Source organism: Amaranthus tricolor, chromosome 1 (assembly GCF_026212465.1).
Source record: "Amaranthus tricolor cultivar Red isolate AtriRed21 chromosome 1, ASM2621246v1, whole genome shotgun sequence".
NCBI classification, from domain to species: domain Eukaryota; kingdom Viridiplantae; phylum Streptophyta; class Magnoliopsida; order Caryophyllales; family Amaranthaceae; genus Amaranthus; species Amaranthus tricolor.
Window position 1 is genome coordinate 16425805 of NC_080047.1, and position 26414 is coordinate 16452218.

The following is a 26414-nucleotide window of genomic DNA, read 5'->3' on the forward strand; positions in this document are numbered from 1 at the left end:
ATTATTATTATTATTATTATTATTATTATTATTATATTTTATTTAATTATAAGGTAATTCATTTCATAAAGAAAAACTCTACAAGGTACCCACTTACTTTTATTATTATTATTATTATTATTATTATTATTATTATTATTATTATTATTATTTGAAAAAAATGAAAATCCATTGCAACAAAACAAAAAAAGAATACATCATAGTTAAGCATTTTAACCTACTTTAGTTTTGCATCGGTGTAAAGAATGTATCCACCTTCTAAGAAGGATTATATCAGCTCTTTCTTATTATTATTATTATAAATTAATTAAATTTTCCCGTGAAATGTAGCTAAAGATATAGATAATAACTTTTGAATTTACTTAAAACCGTGCCAAAAGTAAGACAACCAACATTGTAAGAGGAAGGAAACAGTTGGTAATGTCTATAACTAAAGGACAAAAAGTTAAATTCTATCTCCCTATTTTCTCAACTTCTATAACCATTTCAAAAATAACAACTACAAATTTTGAATTCAACTACACTCAACAAATTAATTTTTTTCATGTCTTCATAAGATTGAAAATGGCATTATCATAGCACTTGGTATACTTTGTAAAACATTTTAAAAGGAGAGAAATTTGAAAGGAACGGAATTAGAGGGATTGATATCCCCAATTTTGTAATGGACAAATCTTTTCAAAATTGAAAAATTTTGGATGTTAAATAAACTATTATCAATTAGTAGAATATTTGGATAGAAGAGAGAAACTCTTAGCAAGGAGAAAGAAATAATCATGTAGCATGTACAAATTTTGACAACATTTCTATGTCTATACTCTACAAAATTTAATTTGGAACTCTTTCTCAATTTTCTTTTGCCTTTTTCAATTCCCTCTTCCTCACTATTCCCTCTCGTTTCCAAATATAGCGTTAAAGAAAGAAAAAGCTACCAAAACTAAAAAGTAAAATGGCCTTCTTTTTCCTCCTTCAATGTAATCAAAGACATACAACTTGTAAAGCAATGAAACCATAAATTTTCAAAACACCTAACTATTTGTGGTTGTCTTTTTAGAAACTACTTAACTAACAAAGTGGCATAGACACGACTTTACAACTACTCTCGACAACAATGAAACATGACCCTAAATCTCAAAAAGTAGAATTTGATGAAATGTCTACTTGGATCCGTACCCCAATGAACACCCATACTCGAGTTTAAGCACAATTTAGTCCCATATTCTACTCATGATCAGATGGGAATCGTTTTCATTGTACAAAGATTGTCATGATTTGTAGCCTATGTGAATCTGTGACCTACGCAACCAACAAAAGGAACCAGGGAGTTTAGCTAAGAAGCTAACAAGGACGAATAGTGACACCTATAGGCTATAGCAGAAAGTACTGGAACATACAAAATTTGTAAATAGATGCTCTATACAAGCAAAGTTGGGGACTGCAGCTAAGTACAGAACCATTTCATGAATACCCTGAATACGGCTAATCATAAAGATACATAAATGACTAACGAGTTGAACCCACTATCAAACTAGGCGGATTTGAAAATCGAGCAAGTTTGAGCCTCACATATCTCTATAAAACGCAGAAGCCCATCAGTCTCTGATCGTGCTATGCAGCAAATAAGAGGCTCGATTACGTATCTGCAAAAATGAAATATACAATGTCAGTCAAAGAAAAGCTACAAAAAACACTGCAGATGTGTGAATAATCACCTCTTGAGCACAAGGTCTGAAATCGGTGTTGGAAATTTGGATTGAACACTTGCGGATAAAGCTGCTCCACAGTTCACTGACCAAAGGTTTTGGTTCAGTACCAAAAAGGAGGCAGTTCTCAGTAAGAACTAAGCAAAGATATATCTCGAAAAGATTGCACTTCTTGTCTTTCAGATTTTTTGATATCAAAAAATTTAGGACATCCTTTGTATCAATCAGCTGTACCTGAAAATCATGGTATGTAAAATCATACAACATTAACTACACATTGGGAAATCCGCGTCATGCACTGAAGCAAATCCACATGCACTAATACGGAAAAGATCAGGAATATGATGTCAAACAATGAATCCATCTATGCACCAAAACATTATAATCCCCACTGGCACCTAAGAGTATCAAGGCAAGTGACATAGAAACTAACAAATGATTCGAATAACATTTAGTTAAAATCTAGGGGTTTAAAACTTTAACGTTATGATTTTAATTAACTAAACGGAATTCATTAAAGTCAAGGTCTGCTATCAAAAACATAGGCACTTTGTATAATAAAACAAACACTTAAGATTTCTGACTAGTATATATTTGCATCATTTCCTAGCAAAAAATTGAAGATTAGCAACCCAAAAAGAGAAAAAAAGGAGCATCACTCAAACATCTAATTTGAAGATTTGCAAAAAACTTAAGAACATAAATAATTTGTTATTGTTCATCTTCAAGGCACAATAAGTTTTGAGTACCTACCTCAGAATAACAGCTTGTCAAGAATTGAAAAGCCACAACACTTCTTAATTGCTTGCTGCGAGAATCGACTCCTGAAATACAATCAACCGCCTTCAAGCAATTCAAATCCCTAGGTATCCTGAATGCAGCAGAAAGAAAAGAGATTAACATTATTCACTAAAAGATTAGCAGAATTCAAAGTAACATTTCAACAGATAAAAAAAAACTAACCTAAAATATGAGTTAGCTTCCAGAGAGAGAGGCTACATCTCTCCACAAAGAACTGTAATAAGCTAACACATCACAGAAAGACCTAGTCTTCTACCCTACAACATATTCAAATCCGATTTTTCTTCTTTCTTTGCATCATTTAAGTATATGTTTTTCAGCTTGCATTACGTATTATCTAATAACAATATTTTTATTAGAATCAAAAGCATGAAAAGACTACAATCTCAGCTAAACATCCAGATGACAATACCTTGAAGAAATATGCAAAGGCATCAAAGCAAAAGATGTGACAGCCCTTATAAGTTCTAGGTAGGTTGGTAGGCTATAAGCCTGTAAGAGACTGAATCTAATAATTTCCTCGATCAACTGCAGCTTATTTTAATGACCTTAAGCACATCAGCTATTACATGAAGTTTTGTTATATCAACCTGTTTAACACAGATCATAAACGTGTTCTGCCTTGTTACAGCAGTGATACAATTTGACATGCCAAAATCTTCTAAGGATACTTTCACGCTAAATGTATAATACTGTAACGGTCATTGGAATTCTGTACAATTGATTGAAATCAGAATTTCTTGTGAGTTAATATATGCAGCAGCAATGCTAGTCATTAGACAACTCAAACCTGATAGCATTCCTCTCCATACATAAGTCATATAGTATCATCAAAAGAAGACATGATTAACAATGCCTCTACCTCTATCTATTAATAAATAGTGGAGCGCACTATCATATTTCATAGATCTATCAAAGATAGCTAATCTCCCTGATAAGGTCAACCAGCCATTCAAAGGCAATCAAGAGAGCCTAGTGAAATAATGTATTACTGAGAGAACATTATTTATAGTTATTGTCATGTGAGGAATCATATCCACTACCAGGCTAGTCTTCTTTCCTAAGAAACCCTATTACGCCTTGAGAAAGCTATACGTTATTAAAACAATCCCGCACAAGTAAATTTTGGGGATGAAATCTTCACTAAATGAGTAGGCAGGCTTCATAAGTAAATATACTGGCCACTTAGCAAGTTCAATAAAACAACAGCATATAGAGTGAGATTTTAAATGTTGACCGATGAATAACATCTAATTCATTGATGTCCATCGACCGTCGATGAGACATATGTATGGGCACAAGCCTTCAGTGAACTTTTACAAATATTACATGCGTGTACCTTGTATAATAGCAACACAAAAGAAGCTATCAAAAGAGTTTGTATTCTGGAATAATTCATTATCTCACGTCACCTAGCTGGGAAGAAATTCAGAATCCACTTTCTCCTATTATCTAAGATTTGAATTAGAGAAAGACACTTCCCTAGGTTCTCAATAAACTCCATTAACTGTATACTAGATTTGAGACACGAGAATCAATCATAAAGAATATAGACAAAATGATGAGAAAGCACATAATATTATGTCTTACCACTAATGAACATTGACCAGTGTTCATCTTTGATGGGGGCAAATTTCTTTTTTTCAAATTCAGAAAATAATGTACTATATAATAAATGCTTGTCAAATCATGTGCACTTTTTATTTATGTACAAATCATATTTGTTATCAAGGGATAATCATAAACAACCTCTTGCTTGTCAAAAGAAAAAAGTTGCAAAAATGCAACCACTCGAACTCCACTTTGGTGGGATCCCCTTCATGGTAATAGGGTAATCAAATGTTGTTGTGATGAACAAGGATAAGGTATTGTATCCTTCTAAGCCGCTCTAACCCTGGTTGTCTCTCCTATACACATTGCATATACAATACAATGAAGAATCTAAGAGGCCAAAAGCGCATTGATGGTAAAAGTTAATAAGAAAATTCTTTTCAACTATGATTATGCTAATCTCCATACATGTAGGTTCCTTAGGCCTTTAAAACCCATCCAGCCACAAGAACAATCAACATGGCGCAAAACATGGTTTTGTTCATGGTAGTGAAAAGACATTTGCAGTCAATGTAGATGGTTTAGCAGTTATCACGAACCATATTTCGGTCCCACTAAACTCAAAAACTTTTACAAATAACGATGCAAGCTATATTTTGATAGCTATCAGTGATGAGATAATGAAAATTCTATCAACATCTAAGATAGCCACGCAAAAAAACATAGCACACAATAAGCTAAATCATTTAAGACAAACAACATCTAGACTCCAAATTTTATAAGCATTATATTATATAAATCATAAGTAATTAGAGAAACATGAAAACAAAAAATTTTATTTCTCATTATAGGTCTTATGAACTCAGCAGTCAAAAACAACAATCTTGCCCAAAGAGACTTTGAACATCTCAATATGAGAGCAAAAATTCCACTGTTTTAAAAGTAAAGTAGGTGACAACAAAAAAAAACGAATTGCAGTCATAAAAAGTCAACGAACATGGACAAGAAAATCCTCATAAACAGTCATGAGATTTCAACATATATATGGCATCACTACAACACTAGTGCAAATAAAAGCTAAAAGACTCCGATTTAATCCTCAAAGCTAATTTTTTTAAAAGCAAATATACAAGTGATGATAAGAATTCCTTAACCCATTAGCCTTTCTAGCACATTACTATCCACTGGTTATGTAGTCGTTTTTAAGGGAGAGTCAATTCTATAGGTTAGGATTGACTATTTTTATTGATTTATATGGTGGGTTGGACTTTGACACAAAGGGTCATCAATGGGTGATGGAGGATCAATGTCAAAAAATAAACAAACAAAACTCATGTAAGACTTTGAAAAAATCACAATATACCTACGCTCATCCTTGATTTGCTAATTGCTAAGTCAAACCAAGTCACTTGCAAGCTAAATCTTCATCAATAGGTAACTTAAAAGTAGGTTTCATAGAGTCGAGTTTATTTCATATATCTATCTCTCTCAAATGGTAAATTAGGATTGTTCGAGTTAATGATAAATGTTAAAAAAAGCAACAGCCCAAGATGATGAACCCCAACATACGGGATTAGTTTGGTGAAGTCACAACATTGAAATTTTTTCAAGAAACTCCCCAAGTTATGATAGGTCTTTATATAACTTACAAGTGAAAAATAGGCATTGTTGCATTGTATAATTAAGATTTCATGTGATAGACATTTCCGCATGATATTCTAGTCCTTTCACCCTATTTATCTCGATAGAATCAATGCTCTAACTTCAATTCTCCTTTGCTTCATTGTTCTTGATTTCTCGGCATTTCTTAATCCTTATCCCCCACCTATTTCTTGCATTTTCATTTTTCTCTCCCTTTTAACAAGGCCATTAACTATATTTTGATAAGTTTAACTCATTAAACTGTGATTTGTTCATTCTTTAACTATTTTATTACGGAATGGTTCAAGCTTGGGTCTACATAACTTGCTTAGAAGAAAATGGTAAATTTAGGGGAAAAGAGAGGGTTCTTTTAGCAAAAAATGAGACAAAATGACCGAATGGTCGTATATTGAAGAACACTATCAGGTTACTAAAAACTCTTTCCCTTAATGGCATTTTTATTCTAGTTATTGGTACTAAAGTTATTGCTCTTAATTTCTTCTTCAATGTGTATAGACTGTTATATGATTGTTTTATAGTGTGAAAATATCTTACATTGATTTATGTTTTTTATTGATTATTAGTATGAAAAGGTTGCAAACTATATTTTTTTGATATAAATTTAAGAGTTTTTATTCATTTTAACCCTATTTTGTTTTATTCTCCTTGAAATTTAGGAATAAATTAGTGAGTGTATAAGTCTAAAGGCCCTTTTTCCGAAAAATTAAAAACTTGAATAGAGCCTCATAAATCTCTGCTTCGCCCCTGTAACCAACCCAAATCATCCCATTCACCAAGTCTAGCAAATTGTTACAAATTAGTTTATTTGATGCTATATGCGAGAAGTGTCATTGATATTTCAAGGAAAAATTGATGATATAAACAAAATTCAAAGTATTCTATCATATAGGTTTTACTTGAACAGGAAACCTATCTTGAGTTTTATTCTTATTTAGTTGTAGTATAGCATAAGAAGATTTTCTTACCTAATTCTTACTCTTCTGTTACAGTCTTAATCATTTAGGATCATCATAGTTTTATTTTATGCAAGTATTTTGTCTCTAACTACACGAAAATAAGAGTTGTTTGGGAAGTTCAATTGTGTGATTAGACCAAGGTCAATCAAGGTAGAATAGCCCATATAATTTACACTATGGAAAAAGTTATGATGGACTGAAATGCAAAAAAAAAGTACCTTTCTACTATTTCTTTTGCCACTTTCATACAGCTACTACACCATTCGGTCTTTTCAAAGAAGTTAATAGCTGAGAGCAAGCAATCGTGCAAAGCTCTAGTAAGGCCTAGTAATTTCCTTTCTAGAAAAAGACACATAAGTAACGTTATTAACTCTTCTGCTTCACTTGTCGACAATATTAAATATCTACCCCTGCAATAATGAAAAATCAACACAACGGTAAATATATAAACAAAACCAAGCTAAGCATCATAAAGTATAGAGTAATTCATTAAGTCAACAAATATCAAATAATAAAGGTAAGTATCATAATCAGAAAACGACAAAATCACTCTCTCAAATAAATTATAACCAAATTCCTCTTCTTATGACAATGATTGTCAATTGTAAACATTCCCTTCCTTATATAGGATTGCATATACTTCCATATTCTTATCTATTTGCAACATATCATTCCTAGACAATGTCCAATAATTATTCTCAATAAGTAAAACTTATAAGAAGTGAACATTATAAAGCATATATTAAGATGAATCAAACAAATTTTTCAAGTTCATGTTTATATACATTAGAGTGAGATTTGAAATAGGTTGATAGAAAAATAGTGTCCTATGCAAATATTGCGAGTAGACAATAACGAGGGAACAATAATAAAAATTCTCCAAGGGCCAATATTACTCCAACCGACTCAAACTCGATTCTAGCCTAACCAAAAAATTGCCATAAAAGTAAAATTTAATTTACATGTTGACCAAGGTATCAAAAACACGAAATTCATGTGACTCAAAACACACAACCTAATGATCCGGATGCCTACCTATAACTCCACCTCCCCCGCCCTCTTTTTCCTCCGTTTAAGTCCACATTTGCAAGTTTGACATTAAATGTATTTGTAAATACCAAACTTTGTCATGCGAAAAATACATGACATGTTTGGAACCTAATAGAACAACCTTCATAACAGAAATATAAATATATAATTAAAGGAACTCTTAGTCACCTACATCCATGGAATAAAAATTTGCCCATTACGTTATATAACGCTCGTTATTTAACCTGTTACGTAAATATCGTGTATAACGGTGCTTGAATTTTCACGATCAAAACATTGCTATGACCGTTACGTAACGTGCAACTCACGAAATTTCTCCTTTGCAACGATATTAAGCGTTTAAAAGTTATTTGTCGCGAAGAGGATATAGAAAAATTGCTTCGAACATCTTTCTAAATTGTAGAAATAGTAATTATAACATCTCGTCAAAATTTCATTGATACCCATTAACTATAGCTACTCAAAATTTTAATCGTCGTGCAAAATAATTAACTATAAATAAATTAATTAAACATTAAAAGTACTTCATATAGTGCAATGCAATTATATTAGCTATGGGAATATTATTGCATAACAGAAGAAGTCCCCCAACAAAAATGCAATTATAAATTCTAAACATTCCTCGTGTGATTTTTCTTTTTTTCAAAAATTCAGACCGCATAGTTTCGATTCTCATTATTAATCCATTAATCTTTTTCCGCGACACCGCAATCGTAACTTTATAAGTAATTAAATGAGATCTTATTTATCATGTAAGAAAATATAAGTAATTTTATATATGCTATGAAATTCATTACCATAAAATTCAGAACCATAAGATTCAAAACAAATTTCATGACTTCTTTGTGAGGTGTTGTTTGTATTCAACCATGGCAAAACCATGTTAAAAGTCCTAATCCTAAAAGATGAATTCGGCTTCATAATTAAAAATTCAAATTTTTGGTTTTCCCTGCCATAATTTATATACTCTATTCATTAATGTTCACAATTCAATTAGCCAAATATTTCACTATTCTTTCGTCTTATTTAATTTTGTATCTAAGTAAGAAAACACATTGCAATGCCTATCATAGGGTACATAAATAAATCAAAATTCAGTGTGTTGCAATTATAATAAGATCAGTGTCATTTTTCATCCCCGCTATCCACATTCTCTTTATTCCTAGACTTACTGAAAGTCAACATAATTTCAAATCCCCATTTTTCAAAGCAGTGTATCATTTAGTTGTAGCTAAATAAGCAAACTTAAGTAATTAGTTCTCTTGAATCTTCTTGTTATCACCTTTCTCGAAAGCTAAATATTTTAACCTATAACATAACATTGGCTCTAAGTGTTGGACCATAGGATTCCCCCAGGTTATGTTGTGAGGTTGTTACTTTGACTAAATGTGAAAATTTCATGGTAATTGTGTTTAAATTAACAACCCTTTTACTTCACAGCAATATGACGTAATCATGTTTTGTTTATATATCAAAGCAAACTTTCAATCAAGTCTTCAGAAAACCAATAACATTTCTCATCATCATTTTCTCTTGCCTCTTGCCTCTCTTTAATCCTAGTTTTTGTTCCTCTAAACAATCTTCTTTTTCTCAAAGTTTTTCCCCTCTAGTTTATGCTTATTGATCCTTAAGGTTGTTGATATAATCTCTGATCTTTACTCTTTTACGCTATTATATATGATTAAGAGGAGCACAAGTAATAAACAAAGGATATACTTTGTACAACAAGTTCACAATGATGATAAACTATTTCCTTCCCAAGTTAACAAAAAAAGTTCATAGCCCACCAAAATATGCACTCATACCTTGCTTGACAGAAAACATCAACAATTTTGATCCATGCTCTGATATTAGCCGGTGGCCCTCTGCATTCTTTGGATTTTTCTAAAAAAAAATGTAGTCTGTTCAAAATCAAATTATCAAAAAATATAAAAGAGCAAAAACTTATAATCTTTTGCAAAGTATTAAAATAACAAATGGGTTGTTTTGATATTATACTCTGAAATTTAGTGGCTTTACGAGCCGAGCAACAACACAATAACAATGACAATCCCTTGATCCCAAACAATTGGGGTCAGTTACATAAACCATAAATCAGTCTCATTGGTCATCCACATCAATTCTCCTTTACTATTCATTTTAATAAAATACTATCTCAACCAGTAAATTTAGTTTCATCATATCGTTTTCCAATCTTACCCTTCAAATCATCATTGGTCTTCTTCCTCTTTTTAAATCTCATTAGAGTGAGCTTTCAATCTTCCTTATCGGTCTGTCAACACTTTCTCATTGCATATTCTAAACTTTCTTAAATTATTCTCTCTCATCTTATCCTAAATAGTTAAGCTTTTTCTTATGTCATCCTTCGTATTTTACCTTCATTGAGATAAGATGCTAATTTGATACCTCCTCCTTTATTTCGTAGTTTGTCATATCTCCCTAAGATGTAAGAACTTTTTAGGAGAAATGAAGCACTAAAAAAGCCAAGAAAGTAATCGATATGGAACGATAATGCTACAAGAGAATACAGATTCAAGGACCGCATCCATCAAAAAAAAGGACAATGTAAGTTTCAAAAAATACCCCTTCCGTTCCTTTTTGATGTTCTCATTTTCCATGTTAAGTAGTTCTGTTTGTTGATCTCCTAACGAATCTTTCTATTTATATCACATTTTTGGAAATAATTAGCCTGTCACCCTAATGTAAATATTTTTTAATACTTATGATTTTCACATATTTTCACTTAATTTTAACATCTTTATAATGTTTATAATCTCCACATGTTCCCCATAACTTTTTTAATGCTTGTGGCCCTTATTTTTCTTCAACTTTATTTTATATATTTTTAAATGCTGATGGTTCCCACTTTTTCTCCATTAACTTTATTATTCAATAAAAAAAATTCTTCAATCTAAAAGATTCAATTTTCTTAATTCCCGTAAACATTTTTTATCGGAACATTAAATAAGAATGGAGGGAGTATATCAATATAAACAAAGGACAGCAATTCACCAACAATAGGGAGTCTTAGTACTAGCAACATAATTTGAATAAGATTGCTTACCGTCAAGACTTGATTCGACAAGAGACAACATATTTTTTGATGAATGCGGCTCAAATCCATAGCTTTGAAGAGCTCTATTTAATTCCAGAAAGCTAGGGAGCCATTCAACCTTAACCAATGGTGCATCAACCTAAAAGACCAAAACAAGAGTAAGAGAATTTAAACAAAGACCATATGTTTTTCTGAACTGAAGAAAACAGGATATGCTCTCGTTGGTTTCACTCAAAGACCCAGCTAACCTTATTGCACAAAATGGAACTCCAAAAGTCACAAGCAGAATCCATTAGAGATTCCTCCGTTGAATATAACACTGGAGATTAAGAAAGTATAAATGAACAGTGATTTAACATCCCTAGCAAAATCAGAAAAACTGGTACATTTGGTGAGAACAGGGTACTTACACACATTCATTGTCCATTTTGAGATTGATTTTTCCAGATAGCCACATGTTATGATCACTTTTGAAAGCCAGCCATTCAAGAGTAATCTTTTGAGAAATGTCTCTCCTGCAAGGTTTCAAAATAATTAAAGCATGGTTTCCCACTTGCCAAAACACATACTTTAAAGCATATCCAAAAGTAGTTTATACATAGTATCAATATAGAGACAGTGTAGCAAATTGGTACCCATCTGTGAGCTATGATCTAATAGTGAATTAAGTTCTATCTTCAGAGAATTCTGTAACAGTGCACAATCTTCTAACTGAGGAACAGCCAACGGGGGAAGAGTTCTCTGTACAAAAATCAATGTAAAGTTTACATGCCAGCCCAAACAGAAAACTTAACAAATGCAGATAAAATAATGTTGATAAACAGAGGGAACCTGAGTCCCAAAAACTTGCAGACCCCAGCTTGGGGTAGTATCTTCTTGTCCAATATCATTTGAAGCACCATCATGACCATCAACTTCACATATCTACACAAATTCAGCAAGTTTCATGTAAGTACATTATATGATTAAAAAATATATATATATATATAAACAAAAAAAAAAGAAAAAACAATACAATCAACCATACAGTCTTCTTAAAATCATGAAGGGCTTCAGAAAGTTTATTTTCAGTCTCATTAGCCTCGTCATCATCTGAATCACAAAGTCTTGAAGCCTTTACAGGCTTAGACTTTATCTTTTGAATTTTGTCATGCTCTTTCTTGTGATCATTGAAAAGATCATCCAATCCAATCAACGTCTTCCTGGACTTTTGCTTTCGAATTTTCTCATATTCTTTCTTGTGATCATCCATTCCAATCAACATCTTCCTGAATTAAAAAACAAAACCAGACAAGACAGTCAAACATGCCCCATATTGTTGAAATTAAGGCTTTGATATTGTTACATTGTTGGAGGACTAATGCAAATTCATACAGCATTTGGTAAAACTAGGTTACTCATTGCCACACAAATGACAAAAACCCTGGCCAAAATACAATTAATACAGTAACACTTAACATTTAATGTTATTGTTAGCCCATAAATATAGCAGCAACGAGAAAAATCAAATTAAAATTATTCAAATATTAGAAGTACATAGTCGGATTTCAACATGTTTTTAACGGTCACTTAGAAGATTAAAAAAGCAGAAAACATAAAAAAATGCAAAACCTAATACATTAACCACAGCTTCAAAACAATACAAACTAGTATAATGAAATAAGAGTTCATGAAAATTTCAATTCGTCAATTAAACATCATTATACGGTAAAAGGAGAAGTCCTTGTACCATACATCGACAGAAATACTGCTATGTAAGAACACATAATCATACCAAAAGCTCCTAGAAAAGTGAAAATGTCAAATTAGTATTACAGAAAAAAATTGGTAAAAGGTTCAGGAGCAATTGATACTTCATAAAAATTGAAAAGTGAGAATCAAACAATTCAAAAAAGAGAGAATTATAAACCTTTTCTTAGTGGCAAGAATGGGTGGATCATTAAATTCAAAATCCAGATTATCGTCGGAATACATGGTTCAATTAACAGAGTAGGAGTAGTTCGCACTAATGATATTTTGCTCTTGCTCGCGAAGTAGCAGACGAAAATGCGGTTTTGAGAAAGTGCGACGAAAAGGAAGAGATGAAGCGCCAACTTATCAAGTGTGTTTTGAAAGTTTTGGCCTTTGTGGCGGTAATTGGTAACTGCCAAGAGAGTAGTACCAACTGGCAGGCGATTTAGGATTGTACGAGTAATTTTTGGACGCAGGAAACTAGAAACAAATACAATGCCGCCTACCTCTTTATGCTAAAAGGGAAATTTAGGATCTTGCTGAAATTTAAAGTGAAAATGGCGATTTTTGAGGTTTTTCATGTAAATTTATTTTTGGAGTTAGGTCGCATCATGTTCTCTTAGAAGATTAGATAAATGTTAAATCGTTGGTCTGTGTAGACGATTTTAAGCAAATTCAATTTTGTTATTCTGTTAGTCTTATTTTCGCGTTGAATAATTCATTTTAAATGTCTTAATTCAATTTTAGATTATGTTTTTCACTTATCTATCTTTAAATATATCATTATTCACCTATATTTTGTCAAATGCACAATTGTTATACGACACATCTTTCACTACCAAACTTAGTCCGAGTATTAGTAGCTCCTTACTTTCGTGAAACTTACTCCAAGTCAAAAGCAACATTCTCCACTAGTCCACTAATATTTAGTGAAGAACAATATTGGTTAACATTAATCTTTATGTCCTCAATTATTTGGTAAGATTGGTTAACATAAATGAAATCATGTAATTTGGGAATGTGGTGTTAATTCATAAGTGAGAACAATTGTCAACTCTACTTAAGCACAAAATATATGATTTTTTATTCCTACTAGTTGTACGCATGCGGCCCCCAAATTACACTATCGAATATTTAACCCTAACTCAACAAAGCATTTAGTTATAAAAAAATCAGTGAAGAATTTAGAAACATAGTAATAGAATTACCTAGTAAATAGATCAGCTATAATCAAACTCAATTCAAATAACTCTACAACAAACCCTAAATTCTTACCCTAAAAAATTGTAGTGATCAATAGAAATGAATTGAAAAGAACAGAATTCATAGCAAGAACCATTATCTATACCTAAAAATGAAGTTGCTTAGAACATCAAATTGCACTTCATCTGAAAAGGAATTAAAAATCCAGGTTAAAAAGATTAAGGAACTAGACTTTATTAATTCGAAGCCCTAAATTCATCCAATTCATTAAAAATGAATTTTTTTTCATTTGAACCCTAATTCCACCAAAGGAAAAAAACAGAAAAAGGACGAAAATGAAAAAAAAAAAAAAAAAAAAGCTAATAGCAGAATTCATAACGCAAACCATCATCCATACCAGAAAACAAGTTGAAATTAGAAAGAATGTAGGAAAAAAAATGCATTTTCTTCATTCGAACCCTAAATCCAACCAAAGGAAAAAAACAGAAAAAGGACGAAAATGAGAAAAAAAAAAATAACAACAGAATTCATAGCAAAACCATTATCCATACCTGAAAACAAGTTGAAATTAATTGAAACATCTAATTGCGGTTCACCTAAAAATGAATTAAAATCTAGGAAAAAAAAAATAATGAACTGGACTTTATTAATTCGAAGCCCTAAATTCATCCAATTCATCAAAAATGGATTTTCTTCATTCGAACCTTGATTCCAACTAAAGGAAAAAAATAAGAAAAAAATAAGAAAAAAAATATAGCAAGTTAAGAATCAAAAGTAACAGTGAAAAATTAGGAAATCCTAAGATTTGAGAAAATTAGGAGTAGATGATAAAAATCAGGCAAATAGCAAATATGAGATGAAAGGAGAGCAAAAAAAAAAAGCGAAAAAAAGGTAAATGAACAGGAAAAGGATAAAAAAACACAGCATAAAACACTTAGATGGTGATGTGGCCAATAAGAAGATGAAATGACGTCTGACATGGCAGCCTAATGTCAAAAACACTATTCATTTGCAAATGATGAATAGTGTTCACCTCTTAGAGGCTTTTTATAGTTTATGGATTATGGATTATGGATATGGATTATGGGTTATGGATTCATCCTAACCTTTATATGACTCCAGTATAATAACACAAACTTCATGGAAAATTTAAGCAAATAGCGTCCATTGAATGCAAATAGTGTCCTATCTATTTTCTTTCGTCGAGAATACTGAAAATGCAAAGGATTGTTATGGACCCTAGTAATTGAAGGAAATTAGTGTCCTTTGATCAAGTGTAATAACTATATATAAACGGGACAAATTATGGAGATAAAACACATTCAATTATTTTAGGTGGTCATAGTGTTTTGCTAGAAACCAACTATGATTTGTATCTAATATGATTAGTTTACTACTATTATAATCGGATCTTATGAAGTCACACATATAAGTAAGTGATTGGATATATATTGGCACCAAGAACATAAGATGCTCATGGAACACTTAAGTATGAGGAGTATATTGCGTATATTGATGGTGTGTTTGAGAATTAAACCACGCATTTAAATTATCATTAGTGTTTGTAACTTTCATTTGTGGAGTTGAAAGGGTGATGAAAAGTGTATAAATAGTGCCCTTGTTCATCTCATTTCTACAACACAACATTCTAGTATTCTCTACATATTTTCCACCTAAAAAGTAGTGAGAACATGAGTCTTCTTATTCCGCACTAGCATCCGTTCGATGCTTGTAGACCAACATTAGAGGAACGACATTTGACGTTCTATTATCTCAATTTTGGTTTATTTCATACTCAATTATATAACGTGGAATTCACGCATCAATGGTATGATATTCTTCTATATTTGATAATTCATATTATGATATGCATGCGATTCTGTTTAGATGTTAAGAAATAGTTTATTGCAATTCCGCTTTAGCATCTATATTCCTAAAGTAATTTCTTCAACTAACTCTACTACTTCAAAACGTACTCTACAAGAACTCCTTCAGCAGCGTTCGATCACAAAATTGTTTGGATACAACAAACTTAATCGACTTCTGCTATTCACACACAAAATAAAAGAATTATCAGTAACACCAAGGAAACGTGGTCATTGGACAACAAAAAAAGTACTCGCTTCGTTCCTTAAAGAAGTTCTCATTTTCCATTTGGGGTGTTCCGTTTGTTGTTCCCTAAAGAATCTTTTTATTTATATCACAAACTAAATAGTGCCCGTGCGATGCATAGTTTTATTAAATTTTCCGACAGAAATTACATTAATTTATATAAAGTATTACAACTATTAATAACATATTTCAAAATCAAATTCAACATAAAAATATGCAAAATTATTTTATAAAAGTTTAAACAAAAAAAATAATTTTTGTCATGAAAAATATAATTGACTTACGTAAAAATAGTCACAACTTGAATCATATTAGAATTAAGCATTGCAAAGAAGTAACCAATTGTATAAATAACAAAAATCCTAATAAAATTATATTATGTTTTAACCATCTCAAAATACCCAATACACTAAATAATACTCATTTAATAAATAAAATTAAAAAGATTTTATAAATATTTGAAAAAAAGATATAGTATATATGATTTTGTAATACATTAAATGATGTGAGTAATAAAGTCAATAATAAAAAAAAGTAGTCATAAAAATAATGACATCATCGAGGGAAAATTTTTGTTAAGGTTGTGACACGTTAGCAATTTTAAGTAGTGATGATGTCAACAGTGTTTTGTTTTAGTAATAGTTATAGATTATAGATTATAGACAAAAATAACCTTGTTCATCCTCATTTTAATATTTAATAATGTTTATGGTACCCACATATTTTTCATTAACTTTATTTTAACATTTTTATATTTATTAGCACTAACTTTCTTTTTATATTTTTTAATGTTTATTGTACCTACTTTTTCTCCATCAAATTTATTATTTAATAAAATAATATTTTCACTATATAAAAGATACTATTTTTTTAATTCTCCTGAACATTTCTTTGGGAACTTCATTAAGGAACGGAGAAAGTAAAACAATATGCTATCAACTAGATTTCTTTTACTGTATTCTCGACAACGACCAAAATTTGACAACGGTTAGCCATATTACCACTAAAACAAAGATATAATTTATATCAATTACTTTGAGATTTTTGCTCTTAGAGCAAGTTGGGTCCAACACAAGAAAATGAGAATTATAACATGATTTTTAATTTACTCTTCATGGTGGAAGGTTGGTGGATAATGTTCACTTCTATAAATCTTTAGAATTAATGACCTTTTTTCAAATTTATGTTTCGGGATATATGTTTATCAGATAGTATTATTTCTTGGATAACGAAATGTTATTCTTTGTCTCATACTCTATTTTGATAAATTTAAAACATATTAAGTGGAATCTACTCTCACCTTATCTTGCTCAAGTTTTCAAACACCTATCCATGATGATCTCTTTCTTGGTTCATAACAAAGACTTAAGGTTTCATACTAAATGTTAAAGAGTGTGTCCCCTTCAACTTTTATTTCTTAAGACTTATTATTATTTTCTATTGGACATGAAAGGTGAAATACCTTATAGACACCTTGTTGTATCGTTGAGTTCTAGGAAACTTAAGTACATTTTTGCCACAACGCAACTTCAAGGAAGTTTTCACCAATACTAGCAATGTGGGCTCTAAGAAAAGGTCAAGTTCGAGGTTCGACAAAAAACCTCAAAGTCTGACAAAAATGTTTGAAGTCACACATCCCAAGCACCTCGAATATAATAGCATCAATGCCCATTAAAGAAACAATTACTACGTAAGTTTTTCTCCGTAGCCCCTAATATCATTAGCTCAAGTCTTAGTGTATATACTTCAAACGTGTATTCTTGTCTCTTTGCTTGAATTTATACACGATCCTTTGAGTTTTTCTTCCATGTAACAAACTCTTCCGATTCCTCATTTTTCTATCTCCTGCAATTTCACTTGCAAGTCTTTTTCCTCGAGCAAGACACCAAGAAAATACACATTTGAAAAGGAACAATATCGATACTCCACTAAAACACTGAAATTCATCAAATCTATCCATAAATTAATCATCGCAATCATAATTAAATCAACATTTTTCACAATGCTTGGACCTTTTATAACCAAATGCAGTTATGCATTCACTTAATGGAGACACTTCTCAATTTCAGAATTGAAACTTTGCTAACAATTTGAGGAAGAACCAATTAGATTGTACGAAGAAGACATTGTTAAGAGAGAGGGGAAAAGTGTTAAAAGGAAGAATCAAGTTAGGTTAAACAAATCAACGAGGAAGAAAGATATAGATTGAAGATCTAAAATGGTGTAATGACTTGAGAATTAAGTTTTGTATAGTTGAACAATATCACTTCTTCAAATAAGATCACAATTTTATTTCAATACTTATTTCTTTTTGTTTTAAATACCTGAGTACTTCCTCTAAATTTTGCACTTTTTGAGCACCGTTCACAAATCGATTTTAATTTTTATTTTAATTCTTAATTTATAGAGTGGAATTTTATTTGATTGTTTTCAAAAAGATTTATTAATATTAATATTTTAATAACTTGACCATCATAAAAAGTTCAACCACTTTAATATGGATTTGCTTTTGAAAGGTTAAATTTGGAGCTTCCAAAATCATATCTTTTCTAAAATAAATTATATTCACTATATGTGAAATGAAAAACATTTGGTCGTAAATTTCTATTGTCGTCTTCCATGATTGACAATTAGCATCGCCATTTGTATACAATCATCCTCACGACTGTTCTAGCTTTCTCTGACAAAAACTTAACAATCATCCTCTCCATTCTTGCACGCAATTTCCTCTTTTTCTCTTCCATTTGTATACAATCTTACAGAAACTTCACTTGCATTCAAAGTTAGCTTCCATTAATGGCTTATTCTCTCTCTACCACAACACCAACTCCTTCAACCTTCACTAAACCCTTCCCTCCTCTCCCCTTTCTTTCTTTACAAAATCGGAAAACCCATTACAATTCCTCCAAGAGACTCTCAAATCTTCCATTACTTCGAGTCACTGCTCCTTCTAGAACAATTACTGGCTCTCCTGAAGAAGAACAAGAACTACCCACTTTCTCAAACGATGGAGTTTCCCCTGATACAGAAGAAAAAGAGGAATCTTCAAAATTCACTTGGCGAGATCATTGGTACCCAGTCTCTCTAATCGAAGACCTCGATGCGCGTGTCCCAACCCCTTTCCAGCTTCTTGGTCGTGACATTGTTTTGTGGTTTAGCAAATCCAGTAATCAATGGGTTGCTTTGGATGATAAGTGCCCACATCGTCTTGCACCTCTTTCTGTAAGAATTTAAAACTGGATTTTGTGAATTCTTAGTGAAATTCATTTCCTTTTTGGACTATTTGATTATGTGAAATTTGGGTTTTCCTTTGTTTCTTTAGGAAGGGAGGCTAGATGAGAATGGAGATTTGCAGTGTTCATATCATGGTTGGTCTTTTAATGGGTGTGGATCATGTACTCGGATTCCCCAGGCCCGATCAGAGGGTCCAGAAGCTCGTGCTGTAAAGTCTCCTAGAGCTTGCGCCACAAGGTTCCCAACTATGGTGTCTCAAGGCTTGCTTTTTGTTTGGCCTGATGAGAATGGGTGGGAAAGAGCTAATACTACTCAACCTCCAAGGTAATCTAGTCACTAAATTTGAGGAATCTGTAGTTTAATACTAGTACTGATTATGATTATTCTTTGTTTTTTGTATATTATATTGATTAGTCTTTAATTAGTAATAAATACATACTAGTATCTAGTAAATGATTGGTGGTTGTTTGTTAATTGGTTTTTATATTCTCCAATATAGTGGACTAGTGGTACATTGATGATTGTACAAATGAATTATCTAATTTTGGGTGGTACTTTTTATTTGGTAGATTGCCAGATGACTTTGATATGCCTGAGTTTGCCACAGTATCTATCCAGCGTGATCTGTACTATGGTTATGACACTTTGATGGAGAATGTCTCTGATCCCTCACACATTGACTTTGCTCATCACAAGGTTTGACTTTGCTTTGGACTTTTGTGCCTGTGTTTTTTCTTAATTATGTAGAGGTGATTCTGATCACTAAGGACATAGACATAATGGTAGCATGAATTTAAATTCATGTTGAAGGCGTTGAATGGGTGCTGACACTCCGTCACCAATATACTTTGTCGGTCCCTCTGAGTTTGCAACATATGTTCGTGCTTTTTGAGTCTTGTTGTCAACTCAAAGGGTCGAAGGTAGTACTTTCCTAGTTGAGATAAGAACTTTGTGTTTCTAAATACTCGTTAAATAGTTCAGTCGAAAAATAAGCAGGTGTATTCAAACTTTATGCAAAACAATGAGACAGTGCTAAAACATTAACTGACTGCTTGACTCTTACGGACCGTTTGGTAACCGGTACTAAATGGTGGGAATGGTAATGGAAAATTAGTGTTAATTTAGTAGAAATATCTCTTGACAAATTTAATGGACATGTATATTTTCCTTCAACAATCTCATTTTCTTCACAAAATTTATTCCAATACATTACCATTTGAGCTTGTGATATTAGGTGGTAATGGAAAATTATGAAGAAAAACACTTTTTTATGATCAAATTTTCATTACCATGGGAATGAAATGATACATACCATGAAAATTACACAACAAATCATTCCAATTACCACCAATAAGTACCGTCAACTAAACCGGCCGTTAGTTTATTATTTTAGTTGATCTGTAATTATGATTTTGAATAAACATTTTCTGGTATTATGCTTCCATATCTTGTCAACAAGCACATGTAGATACATGGCATCAAAAGGGTTCCTTTGTTTTTTCTTTCAAACAACTTGACAAGGGGTACTTTGTAACAATTTAACAATGACTACTATAGGTTACTGGAAGGAGGGACAGGGCCAAGCCTTTGCCATTCAAGGTTGAATCCAGTGGTCATTGGGGCTTTGCTGGAGCTAATGATGATAACCCAAGAATAAGTGCTGAATTTGTTGCACCTTGTTACTATATGAATAAGTAAGTTCTTTATTGTAACTACTTTATTGATAATAACTGTGTTATTTGTGTTGGAATGTGGTTTGAGAAAATTTAATTGCACTTCTATTTTTGTTGTGTTCGCCTTGTTGTGTAACCCTGAAAAGGCTTTGCATAGGTCCTAGAAGAAGTAAGCTAGTATTGACTGATTGAGGGGCTAGTCTCCTTTTTCAAGAACTTTTATTTCATCATGATTCGTACGCATGTGTTTTGCTCCATATAGCATGAACTTCCTTTTGTCCTCTGATATGTATCCTTTATAATGGTATGAATTCTAAGAAAATTAAGATGAAGAATAGTTGGCTAAACAAGTACTCCTGTATGTCGGGTTTTTTGTTCATGTTACGGTAGTTTATATAATCAAGAAAGATAATGTCATGCAAATGTAAAAGTACATGTTGGGTAGAAAGCGGGAGTAGGGAGATTGAGATTGCAAAATCTCAGAAATGAATGAATAAAGATTAAAATTTGTTGAACCGCATGTAGGAAAATTGAGGATATATTTGGGATGCTTGTGTGCTAGAAAACATCAAAGTAGCAAAAAGAAACAAACTAACACAAAATGGTGGACAATTAAAAAGACATTGGATGAAGTATGTTGTTTTTGGGTCATAGAAACATAGCAAATGAAATAGTTGGTGAGGAAGTGAAGGCAATTTCTTTTCTCAACTGAAATGTGACATTTTATCTTTCAAATAATATTGGTGTACAAACTCATTTCCTATGGTAATCTGTTGATGTGTCTATTAAGGTTGTAATATACAATGTAATTATAATGATGATGACATTGATACGATTTTAGGACATGTTTCACTTCATTCTCATTCATAGGTGTAATGAAGTGTAATAAGTACAAGGATAAGAATATTTTAGTCTTGGATGAACACATCAAGGATCGATGGAAGGAGTATTTTAATGATTTATTTAACGGAGAACAAGAACATGTTGTAGAAGACACAACAATCATTCCCTTGGATGAAAATAGTGATTTATGCGAAGAATATAAAAATCAAAGGTGGATAAGGCTTTGAAGAAAATAAAGGTAAAGAAAATTGTTGGGCCTAATGTTACACCTACTAAAGTATGGAGATGCCTAAGGATGATTGAGGTGACTTGGCTAACTGATGTATTCAACAAGATTTGGAGGACAAACAAGATGTCTAATGACTAGAGAAGAAGTTCTTGAATACCTATTTACAAGAACAAAGGAGATGTCCAAGATTGCTCTAACGTTTGTAGAATGAACTCATGAGACATACTATGAATTTATAGCAAAGAGGGATAGAGACACGTATGAGGAGATGTACCTTTATATCAGAGAACCAATTTGGATTAATGCTAGGGAGATCTACCATGAAAGTGATTCATCTTATGAGACAAATGTTAAAGTACTATAGAGGTAGAAAAGAGACTTGGATACTGCTATATTATTTGATTGAGGTGTGCCTTTAAGTTAAAGGGTACGTTTTATCGAATGACTATTAAATCGGTGCTACTATATGGATCAATATGTTCGATTTTTAAATAAGATCATAGTAGAAAGATAGGGTAGTGGAAATGTGAATACTTCGATCGATGAGTAGACATACTATGAGGGATAATATTGAGGAAACGATGAAAAATAATTGTTTAAGATGGTTTGTGCATGTGCAAAGATGGGGTATTAGCGAACTAGTAAGGAAGATAAAAGTTAGAGCTTAAGAGACTTAAAAAGAGGGCGAGGAAGACCGAAGATTACCTAGAGGAAAGGAGTGGAAAAGGATATGGATGACCTAGACTTACAAATTGAGATGGTAGAATATCAGAATCAATGGAGAATAATAATCCATGTGGACGACCATTGGAACTGATATATTGGTTCTTTTAGCCCACCCTAATCGTGTTTCACTTAATTCTCATTGGTAAGGTGAGCAATATGATGTAGTTATTAGGTAGATTTAATGTTTTTACATTGGAATTTATGGAAGCATGAGTTGTGCTTCATTCAATCTTCTCTTGTTGGAGTGATTAGTACTTTTGTAATGACTTTAAGATTACTGTGCTAATATACCAATGATTAATACATAGTTTTGCTGCATGATCTGAAAATTTAAGATGTATAATAATTTTTAGTTTTGTTAATGGGCTTTTAGATGATTAATCTTATTTTGTTTTTCTCTGTTCAGGATAGAGATTGACACAAAACTTCCCATAGTTGGTGATCAAAAGTGGACAATATGGATTTGTTCCTTTAACATACCAATGGTGCCTGGCAAGACACGTTCAATTGTTTGTAGTGCTCGTAACTTTTTCCAGTTGACAGTGCCAGGCCCTTCTTGGTGGCAGGTGAGTTGTTAAAGGTTTGAATAATGATCTCCCATGTAGGCTTATGATATAACTTAGCAGAAAATCTGGCAATGTTTCATTACTTAAGTCATTGCTACTGTTTCTACTATCTACATCTAATATCTTTTGTTGGTTTATGTTTAAAGCTACCATCACCGTGATACTGAATAAACGGTCAATCTCGATTACTACCATCCCACCTTTAAATGTGACCCTATAGACTAATATCGAGAGAGTATAGACTAATATCGAGAGAGTGACACCACCATCCACCCCAATATTGTATGGCTACATTTGGTCGAGTGATCATTTACTATGAGAGATCTCTAAAACTGAGATCTTGAACTCTGATGGTGCAATTCAATCATTTAAGTATGGTGGGGCGCGGGAAGTAGGAGTACCTAATGCTGGTAGATGGACAGTAAGAACGAGAGAGAGAAGGTTGGAGTAATTCACAAGTTCAGAATGCTGAACTGTGGTGGTAGCTATGTGTGGGAAAGGGTGGCTTGTGTTTTGGTTAAGTAGGGTAACTAAGAAGCTAATTTGCAACGACATCTAATCATCTCTTTTTTATTTTTCTTTCTAAAAGAGCAATATATTCCATAATTTTTTGCAGAAGCTGGGTATCTTTTGTTTACGAAAAACGGGTTTTGACAGTTATTACCTAGCATTTGTTAGTAGCATTTTTGGACACACCGGCAAGATGTACATTTGTGGTTGTGCTTGTCGCCAAGTTACAGCTTTTCTACAATAATATAATCTCCTTGCAATAGATCCTTGATTGTTTGCTTGGCAGTATACATTTCACTTTCATTATGAGAGAATTTTGTGTTGGAAGCTTCCTGCAAAATTTTCATTGTTCTTATCGACTATTATAAACATTTCACTTACATTGGCAGTATATAATCGGCCCTTACTGTTCTTTGTAACTTGAATTTTTGTGATTATCTATTAGCAGGAATCTTGGACTCCTTAAAGAGGGCTGGAGGAAAGGAATATAACCTTGTACTCTGTCAGCAATTTCTGATTTGTTGATACTTGTGATTGTTTTAGGTGGTACCTAGATGGCATGAACATTGGACATCAAACAAAGTGTACGATGGTGATATGATTGTGCTTCAGGGTCAAGAAAAATTCTTCCATTCTAAATCAACAGAGGGTTCTGAAGATATTAATAAGCAGTATACAAAAATTACATTTACACCAACACAGGCAGATCGTTTTGTTCTAGCATTTCGTAACTGGCTCAGACGGCATGGCAATGGCCAACCTGAATGGTTTGGTTCGGTGAGCCAACAGCCTTTACCATCAACGGTTTTGTCCAAACGTGAGGTGAGTAAGCTTCTACGTGTAAAAATTGCTGTGACTTTATTTATCTCATCGTACTCGATCATGTATACTCTCGTTTGTTTCATTTGTTGGTGTGCCTAAGATAATTTGTTCAGCTGCATAGGCGACAGAATATGTAAAAGTTGTGTGGTGGTTGTATTACATGCAGATGCTGGATAGATTTGAGCAGCACACTCTGAAATGCTCGTCGTGTAAAGGAGCTTATGAAGGTTTCCAGTTATGGCTAAAAATAACGATAGGCACAACCGTCATTTTTGCAGCAACAGCAGGTATCCCTGCATCCTTGCAGTTACGTATAATTTTAGGTGGGCTTGCCATTGTTAGTGCTGCCGTGAGTTATGCTTTGTATGAGCTGCAGAAAAACTTTGTGTTTGTTGATTATGTACATGCTGATATTGATTAGTACTATGTTGCTCTCTCAAAGGAAGAGTGGTGGACACAGCTGTAGATAAAATCTTTGGGAAACTATTTTTGACATTGTCTAGTAGTTTATGTCAATGTTGGTATTGTCAAATATGTAAGGACTTTTGGATTGCAATAGAATACTTGTTAGTTAATCTCTTCGTTGCCATTTGATATTTCCATATAGAATATTCCATTTTATAACAGAGAAGTTTGTACATGATTTCTCATGAAAATCTATAGGTTAACTTATATTCATATGATATGCTGTTAGATTCGTCTCATTTTATAGAATTTTATTATATACTTTTTATGATTTTTGTAAAATGTATTGATATACGTATAAAGCGACAAACGCATTCTTTGAAAATTTGCAAATTTCAAGTTTCAAAATAATCTGATGCACATTCATTATTGAGGCCATTGAATGCTTAGTCTTTTACCGTCTCAGTATAATATTCGTGGGACTTCGGTAGTTTGAGTTTGTGTAGGAACTAGTTATCTTTTGGGGTTGCTAAATTAATCAAAGAGTGATGGATTTTGATTTACCATACCCTCTTCTCTTTCTTTTGATATCTCTTCTTCAAATTCCCCTTTACGGTCTTCACTAAGAGTAGGTGATTTGTTAGGATTTCCTTCTAAGAGCCCTATAGCTCTCCTCACTTGTCTATGGTGACTTAAGTATTAAAATCTTGAGATATAAGATCAAACCATGTTCGCCCAGGCAGTCGGGCTAGACTTCCCTCATTCCTCTTCTTCCTTATGTGCAACTTTTTTCGGTTATCTTTTTGTAGCATTCGGGGTAACATGTCGACCTTGCATTTCTTCCTCCTTCGGAGCGTATGATCCCCGGGATAGAGTGCCATACTGCCCTTTCTTTTTGGCCAAAATACGTGCATATGCATCTCAACTAGGGGTGTGCAATGGGCCGGGAGCCTATCGGCCCAGCCCTTTATTCGACAGGTTTTCAATGGGCCGGGCTTGAAATGGGCTTGAATTTTAAAGGATTAACTTTTACTATACACAAAGGGGGCTAAAAAAGGCTTTTGACGAGCCCTAAATGGGCTTCCTATTTTTATTACTTAATATTTTTACCAAATAACCCAGTATTTCAGTTGTTGCTGTATATAGATGGAGGATTCATAACTAGATTTATCCTATATTTATTATTGTAATCCTTCCCATATATATATATATATATATATATATATATATATATATATATATATATACATATATATACATATATACATATATATATATATATACATATATATATATATATATACATATATATATATATATATATATACATACATATATATATACATACATATATATATACATATATATATATACATACATATATATATATATATATATATATATATATATATATATATATATATATATATATATATATATATATATATATATATATACATATATAAATATATACATATATATATACATATATACATATATAGATACATATATACATATATATATACATATATATATATATATACATATATATATATATATATATATACATACATATACATAT

The 26414-nt window shown here is 32.1% G+C and overlaps 2 protein-coding genes across 2 annotated transcripts; one reads left to right on the forward strand and one right to left on the reverse strand.

The window, feature by feature from the left end:
* Positions 1-1191: 1191 nt before the first annotated feature.
* On the reverse strand, positions 1192-13055 carry LOC130806206 (uncharacterized). The gene is made up of 12 exons (XM_057671204.1): positions 12688-13055; positions 11806-12046; positions 11610-11702; positions 11414-11519; positions 11189-11293; positions 11027-11097; positions 10788-10917; positions 9529-9607; positions 6892-7083; positions 2457-2574; positions 1713-1937; positions 1192-1640 (listed from the first exon to the last, which is right to left on the reverse strand). The coding sequence occupies exons 1-12, from the start codon at positions 12750-12752 to the stop codon at positions 1593-1595; spliced, it is 1473 nt and encodes a 490-aa protein (XP_057527187.1). The 5' UTR covers positions 12753-13055; the 3' UTR covers positions 1192-1592.
* A 5293-nt stretch (positions 13056-18348) lies between these two features.
* Positions 18349-25067, forward strand: LOC130806216 (pheophorbide a oxygenase, chloroplastic). Its single transcript, XM_057671214.1, has 7 exons — positions 18349-19046; positions 19147-19382; positions 19628-19754; positions 20616-20752; positions 22936-23095; positions 24149-24427; positions 24594-25067. Exons 1-7 carry the CDS (start codon positions 18621-18623, stop codon positions 24846-24848), a joined length of 1620 nt encoding a protein of 539 aa, XP_057527197.1. The 5' UTR covers positions 18349-18620; the 3' UTR covers positions 24849-25067.
* Positions 25068-26414: the final 1347 nt, after the last annotated feature.